Source organism: Hyperolius riggenbachi, chromosome 6, assembly GCF_040937935.1.
Source record: "Hyperolius riggenbachi isolate aHypRig1 chromosome 6, aHypRig1.pri, whole genome shotgun sequence".
NCBI lineage: Eukaryota > Metazoa > Chordata > Amphibia > Anura > Hyperoliidae > Hyperolius > Hyperolius riggenbachi.
Genome location: NC_090651.1, coordinates 374,421,013 through 374,429,965, shown reverse-complemented (window position 1 = coordinate 374,429,965; position 8,953 = coordinate 374,421,013). Strand labels below are relative to the sequence as shown.

General features: G+C 48.3%; 1 protein-coding gene across 11 annotated transcripts in view; it reads right to left on the bottom strand.

Moving 5' to 3' along the window:
- Positions 1–1,113: 1,113 nt before the first annotated feature.
- GRAMD1A (GRAM domain containing 1A) overlaps positions 1,114–8,953 on the bottom strand; it is a 264,618-nt gene continuing 256,778 nt past the window's right edge. For 9 of the 11 annotated variants that reach the window (XM_068241916.1, XM_068241917.1, XM_068241922.1 and 6 more), the window contains 2 exons: positions 4,155–4,197; positions 1,114–3,237 (listed from right to left, as the gene is read on the bottom strand). In XM_068241916.1, coding sequence (XP_068098017.1) covers positions 3,179–3,237; positions 4,155–4,197 — 102 coding nt within the window. In that variant the 3' untranslated portion in view covers positions 1,114–3,178. The remainder of the gene's footprint in view (positions 3,238–4,154; positions 4,198–8,953) is intronic. The other 2 variants (XM_068241918.1, XM_068241921.1) reach the window with 1 other exon arrangement.

Here is an 8,953-nt window from a genome sequence, read left to right as displayed (position 1 = left end):
GGAGCACCACCACTATTTTCGAAATGGGGGAGGGGCTATGTACTGTGTACACGCATATTCATGCTGGCAACCCCTTTAAGGCCCAACTAAATGCAAAACTGAATAAGGCAAATTCTCTATAGCTTTGCTTGCCTGCACCTGTGCACCTGTCCGTACAGGCTTATGACCTCTCTTACTTTCCTGTTCACAGGCTTAAGTCTTACAACTGTGTACCTCCTACTTCCTGTGAGCTACCAGTCCCGCCTCCTCACACAAAGGATGCAGGAGCTATGATTCAACAAATGTTTTTTGTTTTTTCCTCCTGCAGTTTCTCAGTTTTTAAAATATCTGTGCTGCCCCAAGCAAGCCAAGCAATGACTCAAAATGAGCAAGTCTTAAATCAAATGAGGTTTAATGTTTCTTTCCTTACCTACTTTTTAGCATTTTTCACTTGACTTGAGATAACATCTCCCAAGACGAAACTCAAGGGGAAAATTTACAAAATAAGGCCATTGATCCTATTGTAATGCAGCAATGCTGGGAATTGTAGTCTGACATCTTTAACTCCTCCCACTTTGGGTGTCACGTGACCACACTTGACTGAATCCAGTGAGGAGAACAAGCTGACAGCCTGGTCGCTATTTAAATCTGCCTTGTTCAGTTTTGGGTTTAGCGGGACGTCAAGCATTTGGAGGCCTTTTAATAAATGTAAAAATAAATTAAGTCTAGGCTGGAGGGTGTTATAAATAACAGAGACTTGGTCTATTATAATACACAGCTTGTCGTCATCAGTGATACAAAAAAGTTTTAAAGAAACTCTGGCCCTTTGTTTAAAGGAAAACTGACTGTGCTGAAAACACTCCCACTCACGCCCTGACAGACGGCCACCAGATTCAACCAAGAGATCAAAATCTGATCAGAGAAGGCTCTGCAACTGTCACACTGCAAATCAATGTTTAAAAGATTTCACCTTGAAACTAGACCGCTACTGCGCCATCCTGGGCCAAGTGGCATGCCCCCCCCCCCCCTTTTCCCCCTGTGGGTTGACAGCAGAGCATACTCACCTATCCCCCAGCGCACTCCTCCCTATGTCCTGTCTCCATCCTCGCTGGCCGCATGCTGCCCTGTGACACTGCGGCATGTACAAAGTTACGCAATGTACATGCTGGGGAACAGGCAGCCAGCAAAGAAGGAGACAGGACATAGGTGGGAGCGTGCTGCTGGATAGGTGAGTATGCTCGGGCATGTCAGGGTGTTATCTTTCATTGGCTTCTACAGCAGTGCTCAAATGAACAATCATTTGATTGGTCAGCCTCATTGTCTACAGAACAGAAGAGTTTGCAGGAATTATAGCGGATCTCTCTGGCGGGAATGGGATTTCCAGCAGAACCTGAGTTTTGCCTTAAATGCTACCTCCCCTATGCAAAGTGACATACTAACCATCGGTTTATCAAGTCCGTAGGAGCAATGAGGCCTTACTGTGATAACAGCAATGCCCTCTCCTTAATACCCGATAGAACACATTCCCACGGCAATTGCTTCCACCGGTAAAAAAAAAAGTTGCACAAAAGCTAAAAAGGTACACATTAGACAGTTTGCGGGACGATAGAAATGCTTATAATTAGCACAACGGTCCACCTCATATCGGTATTTCAATCCCACATAGATGCTAGCAGGATACACTCACTGCTCTGACATTGAGGTCCCAGCTCGGCCCACACATGGCAGCCACGTTCTTCTCTTACACTGAGGTCCCAGCTCCGCCCACACGTGGAAGCCACACTCTTCTCTGACACTGAGGTCCCAGCTCCGCCCACACGTGAAAGCCACACACTTCTCTGACGCGGAGGTCACAGCTCCGCCTCCACAGGTGGCAGCCACACCCTAGTCCTTGGGATTTCTCAGTTGGGAAAGCAGAACAAAATGTGAAAGTCCACGTGGGCAGAATGAGACTGTGGATTAGCCAAGAGAAACCAGACGCCATTTTGGACCTTAAGCCAACCATTTCTATCCATAAGCGAAAGACAAAATCTAGGTGAACCGATCCTTAAAATGGAAGGAGTGTACGAGACAAGCAAAATCATCTAATCAAAATAAAATAAATAAATAGGCAAGATAACTACATTAAAAGTCTGTACGTTCGTCTGTGAGATTGAGGCCGCGCCCCGTCACTGGGGAGACGGTTGCCGTCTGGCCCACATGTGCTGGCATGAAGTTTGGGTCTCATCAATAAATACACAAGTGCTTTCTAAAGACAACACCTTTCTGGATGTTCAGCGTTCCACTACGGCACAGAAAATTAAAAAAACGGGATGGGGGGGGGGTTTACTTTTAAAGTAGGAATGTGTTGAAGAATAATGGGGGAGTGGCAGCACTGGCTCGTTGCTACCCACTAAAGCCAGACCCTTATTTAAAATTTTCCATCTTCTGCCTCCCAGAACTTCAGCGATCATTAAAAAAAAAAAAAAAAGTCTATAAACTCTAGACTATAGATTAAACGGTTAACATTAAATAATAGCGCCTCAGAAAAATTCATCGATAGGGCGACATTTTGCGTCCATCTTTTTAAAAGTATCCTCGAACTCTAATAGTAGCATAAAAGACAAATTTCCTCTGATTTTGCGGCTCTGATTTGCGCCGCAGTATGGGAGACCTGCCCATAGTAGTCATCGTTTTCCACCGCAGCCGCGTCAGAAGTTTTACAGTAAAGTCGCGCTGCCGGGACCGCTGCCAGCACAACGCCATGGCTCCGCGGCGGACGATAAAAGAATCCTTGGATTTTTTTTTGTCCTTTTTCCTACGGAACCAGGAAAAAGAAAAAGTTCAGAAGTCAAGTTCCCTTTGAAATGTGATTAGCTATTTTTGTCCTTGGAATAGCCGTGAGAATATATAGCACTCTCAGTTTGGGAGTAACCGCACTTTCACACTCCCGCGCCACTGCGTATTCCGGACCGCCGCAGCTGAGTCAGTATCTTAAAGCCATAACGTCTATCGGTGAAGGGATCGGGTTACCAGCACTCTGTTCCCTCTGAGGTGAGCGTTACGGATCCTGCGGTTGTCGCGGTGCTCGGCCAGGAGCACCCACCACCCCCTCGCTTCCTTGGCGTGATCAGGCTCCGCCCTGTAAAATGTAGAGAAGTCCCAGCGGAAGTGTGAGCAGGGGTCGTGGGGTCAAGAGAGAGCGTCTTCATCGCGGGCCTCAGTAGCGGGATCGCTGACCAGCACCCCCTGCTGGAGCCTCTGCAAAGATGACCGCATCTGAAGAAAGAGGAAGAGCAAGAGAAATATAATGTGAGTGTCCCTCCAGCCGACATACCAAAAAAAGTTTACAGCAAAGTACCTTACAAGCGACGTTCATGAACACTTTTACAAGCGACGTTCATGAACACTTCTGCAAGCTAAAATATGGGCGACTTCTCCCAAAGCAAATTCCGTAAATGCCATTGTCTTTAGTCATTTCAAGCTGTTTGGAAAAGATAATGACTGTCAGGGATGACTTGAACTCCAGACCGCGAGGGCCAAGGTCCTCACATTTTTAGCACAGCTCAAATCAATTGATGGGGCCGAGGTACTTTTAGCTTTCGCAAGCGCAACCGCACTGCAATCGCGCAAACCCACAATTTCCACTCGCTGCATTTGCGCTGTGAAACCATCAGAAGCGTATCGAGTTCTCACCCAGAATCACGCTGGCTGGCAATTGCGCTTTGGGAAGAAACAAATCGCGCTATTGGAAAATGAGCACCATGATTTACAGGTAAGTCGCAGTGCTGTGGTGATCGGCAAGAGGGCTGTGATCCCCTTTTTGAAGCAGATCGCAGATTAGTGGGAAAAGGCCCTGAACCAGGAAGGGTGTGGCTCATCAAGTAGAACACATTTCTCCATTCCTCATCCCATCCTAAACACTGGCAAGGATATGGTCTTCAGGGACTGGAGTTCAACACCTGTGGTTTACTTGTGCATACCAGACTAGGGATGATCATTGATATGCAAATACTTCTGTGTTGATGCAAATTTATGCAAAGATATGCAGCTTCGAAATAGACCAATCAATTTAAACCTTTAAAAGTATTTGCATCTTTTTGATCATCCCTATACCAGACATTTAAAGCACCCCTGAACCATGGCAAAGCTACCTAAGGTAAGTATAGAGCTTCGCTTATGCTGATTCTACATACCTCTGTGTGCTGTCCCTCTCCTCTCCTTGTAACCCCACGGCCCCTGTAATCAATGAAAAATGTGACTTCCAGCTAAAGTCAAATTTCCAGACAGGAAGAGGCAGGCTTGCAGCAATGTTCCCTCCCACTCCCATCTCTTCCCCGCCCCTTAAAGGACACATCCAAGGAAGATAAAAAAAAACAAAGTCTACTTACCTGGGGCTTCCTTCAGCCCCTGGCAGCCGATATGTCCCTCACCAAACTCCGGTGTCCCAGGGTCCTCTCCATTGCAGATGCCGACCTCGCCAAGTTGGTATCTTCAGCGCCTGCTCAAGCGTGCGGCCACGACACTCGAGGTCACGTGGCCTGGAGTGTTCTGCGCAGGCACAGAACTACTGCGCCTGTGTAGAACCCTCCCGGCCACTGGAGCGCGACCGCAGGCGCAGAGGTCGGCATCTGCAACGGAGGGGACACTAGAGCTGCGGCGAGGGACATATCTGCTGGAAGAAGCCCAGGGTAAGTAGATACACCCTCAGGCCTAGTGCACACCGGAGCGTTTCCGCTGCGGTTTGCGATCTGCTTGCGGGTGCGGATCCACTAGGGTAATGTATTTCAATGGGCTGGTGCACACCAGAGCGGGAGGCGTTTTGCAGAAACGCATACTCCCGGGCTGCTGCAGATTTTGGATTGCGGAGGCGTTTCTGCCTCAATGTTAAGTATAGGAAAACCGCAAACCGCTCTGAAAAACGCCTGTTCAGAGCGGTTTGCTAGGCGTTTTTTGTTACAGTAGCTGTTCAGTAACAGCTTTACTGTAACAATACATGAAATCTACTACACCAAAAACGCTACACAAAACCGCAAAACGCTAGCTGAAACGCTACAGAAAAAGAAGAAAAACCGTTTCAAAATCTGCTAGCATTTTGCGGATCTGCTAGCGGTTTTTGGTGTGCACCAGGCCTGAGAGAGGGCTTTTGCGTTAAATTGCATCACCAATTTTTTTTTAATACGGATAACAGGTCTGCTTTCTCTCATGTGCAATATGTTTTAACACAAATCAATGGAAACATAAAAAAATTGAATAAAAGTTTGCTTTTTGCGTGAAAATTTGCATGAGATTTCTGAGTTAATTCGATTTTCAGGTAAATTAACTTCACAGAAAAATTGCAATGTGAAATTTAACATACAAGCGTGTATAAAAATTGCAAAACACGCACAAATGCTTGTACACGCACCAAAAAAAAAAACAATACAAAAATCGTGAATGTGGAAAATTGCACGCATAAAGCGCTAGAACCAGCTTGAATGGCCCCTAAATGTGAACTTAGGTTTTCAAATAAAAGCGGATTATGAGTAGGTGGCTGATTCTGGGTACAAATAAACAGACAGGGCTGGTTTTCTCATGAAGCAAGGTGAATAACTTGCATTAGGCGCAGAGATTACAGGGGCAGCATTTTTGTACTGTGTGTACCTTCCTGAGGAGGACTGGCTGAGGGTGAGCAGCTTGTTTGTCAGACTCACAGCCAGCCAGTGTGCTATTGTGTTGAGCTGCAGCATGTCATGTGAGAACATTTAATGAAGCAGAGTAAATTGTCGGGTGCTGTGTGGCCATTCTAAATTGGGGAGCGGCTGGACACATCCTCACAAGTTTGCCTCAGGCAGCAACAATCTAGAACCGGCCCTGTACACAGATCATTTAAAAAAAAAAGAGGCATAAAGCAACATAGATTAACATGATTTCTGTGGCTTGTATTCCAAGGGATTTTATAGAGGCATAAAGAGGTGTAAAAGTACTAATCAGTATGCTGGTCTGTTAAATAAGTGATATGACAAGTGCTTTTACACATATTTTATGCATACAAAATAAGGCTTTTAAGCAGTGTTAAAAACAGAGTATTAATCTAGGTTGCATCATTCCTCTTCTTCCACCAGCAGCATCTGAGATCCAGCACTGCCTCTGCCCGATCTGGGATGGATTTGCCATAAGGCACTGTAGGCACTTGCCTATAGGCGTCTGATAATGGAAAGGCAGCTCCCTCCCATCCCCTAGTGCCTCCCTCCCTCCTTATGCAGAGTCCTGAGAAGAGCATAAATGAGAAGTTACTCATCCTGATCTTGGCGTTCTACTGACGAGAGCTCCCTTCAGTTGGGGGCACCTCTGGCTACCTCATGCTAAGGGACACCTGTAGCTACCTATGACGGGCAAGGAAAGTAAGGGAGAGGTGACAGCTGGGACAGCCAGCACACTTGCGGTGCGGTTCGGAGGGGGTTTGTAGGTTCATGTAAGGCAAAGTCTAGGGTGCCAGGACATCTGTGACTATAGGTTCCTGTGAGGTAAATCTGAGCCATGCGCCCGATGTAATGAGATCTGAGGCTGGTGGGTATCACCCTTCTCCAATGTGGAGGTCCATACACCATCCTGAGATCTGAGGCTGGTGTTACCTCTCCTCGGAGTGGAGTCCCATTCACCATCCTGAGATCTAAGGCTGGTGTTACCTCTCCTCGGAGTGGAGTCCCATTCACCATCCTGAGATCTAAGGCTGGTGTTACCTCTCCTCGGAGTGGAGTCCCATTCACCATCCTGAGATATGAGGCTGGTGGCTTTGGAGTGGAGTCCCATTCACCCTCTTGAGATCTAAGGCTGGTGTCACCTCTCCTCGGAGTGGAGTCCCATTCACCATCCTGAGATCTAAGGCTGGTGTTACCTCTCCTCGGAGTGGAGTCCCATTCACTATCCTGAGATCTAAGGCTGGTGTTACCTCTCCTTGGAGTGGAGTCCCATTCACCATCCTGAGATCTAAGGCTGGTGTTACCTCTCCTCGGAGTGGAATCCCATTCACCATCCTGAGATCTAAGGCTGGTGTTACCTCTCCTTGGAGTGGAGTCCCATTCACCATCCTGAGATCTGAGGCTGGTGTTACCTCTCCTTGGAGTGGAGTCCCATTCACCATCCCGAGATCTAAGGCTGGTGTTACCTCTCCTTGGAGTGGAGTCCCATTCACCATCCTGAGATCTGAGGCTGGTGTTACCTCTCCTTGGAGTGGAGTCCTATTCACCATCCTGAGATCTAAGGCTGGTGTTACCTCTCCTCGGAGTGGAGTCCCATTCACCATCCTGAGATCTAAGGCTGGTGTTACCTCTCCTCGGAGTGGAGTCCCATTCACCATCCTGAGATCTGAGGCTGGTCAAGTGTTACCTCTCCTCGGAGTGGAGTCCCATTCACCATCCTGAGATCTGAGGCTGGTGTTACCTCTCCTCGGAGTGGAGTCCCATTCACCATCCTGAGATCTGAGGCTGGTCAAGTGTTACCTCTCCTCGGAGTTGAGTCCCATTCACCATCCTGAGATCTGAGGCTGGTGTTACCTCTCCTCGGAGTGGAGTCCCATTCACCATCCTGAGATCTAAGGCTGGTGTTACCTCTCCTCGGAGTGGAGTCCCATTCACCATCCTGAGATATGAGGCTGGTGGCTTTGGAGTGGAGTCCCATTCACCCTCTTGAGATCTAAGGCTGGTGTCACCTCTCCTCGGAGTGGAGTCCCATTCACCATCCTGAGATCTAAGGCTGGTGTTACCTCTCCTCGGAGTGGAGTCCCATTCACCATCCTGAGATCTAAGGCTGGTGTTACCTCTCCTTGGAGTGGAGTCCCATTCACCATCCTGAGATCTAAGGCTGGTGTTACCTCTCCTCGGAGTGGAATCCCATTCACCATCCTGAGATCTAAGGCTGGTGTTACCTCTCCTTGGAGTGGAGTCCCATTCACCATCCTGAGATCTAAGGCTGGTGTTACCTCTCCTTGGAGTGGAGTCCCATTCACCATCCTGAGATCTAAGGCTGGTGTTACCTCTCCTTGGAGTGGAGTCCCATTCACCATCCTGAGATCTGAGGCTGGTGTTACCTCTCCTTGGAGTGGAGTCCCATTCACCATCCCGAGATCTAAGGCTGGTGTTACCTCTCCTTGGAGTGGAGTCCCATTCACCATCCTGAGATCTGAGGCTGGTGTTACCTCTCCTTGGAGTGGAGTCCTATTCACCATCCTGAGATCTAAGGCTGGTGTTACCTCTCCTCGGAGTGGAGTCCCATTCACCATCCTGAGATCTAAGGCTGGTGTTACCTCTCCTCGGAGTGGAGTCCCATTCACCATCCTGAGATCTGAGGCTGGTCAAGTGTTACCTCTCCTCGGAGTGGAGTCCCATTCACCATCCTGAGATCTGAGGCTGGTGTTACCTCTCCTCGGAGTGGAGTCCCATTCACCATCCTGAGATCTGAGGCTGGTCAAGTGTTACCTCTCCTCGGAGTTGAGTCCCATTCACCATCCTGAGATCTGAGGCTGGTGTTACCTCTCCTCGGAGTGGAGTCCCATTCACCATCCTGAGATCTAAGGCTGGTGTTACCTCTCCTCGGAGTGGAGTCCCATTCACCATCCTGAGATCTGAGGCTGGTCAAGTGTTACCTCTCCTCGGAGTGGAGTCCCATTCACCATCCTGAGATCTAAGGCTGGTGTTACCTCTCCTCGGAGTGGAGTCCCATTCACCATCCTGAGATCTAAGGCTGGTGTTACCTCTCCTCGGAGTGGAGTCCCATTCACCATCCTGAGATCTGAGGCTGGTCAAGTGTTACCTCTCCATGGAGTGGAGTCCCATTCACCATCCTGAGATCTAAGGCTGGCCACGAGTTATCCCACCACAATGTGGCATGCTGTGATGTAGTGTGCAGTGACTGTCATTGTGGATTCCTCCTCTCAGTCTGTAGCGTGTTGTGACGTAGTGTACAGCAATTGTTACTGTGGATTCCTCCTCTTAGTTATAAAAATTATAAAATACAT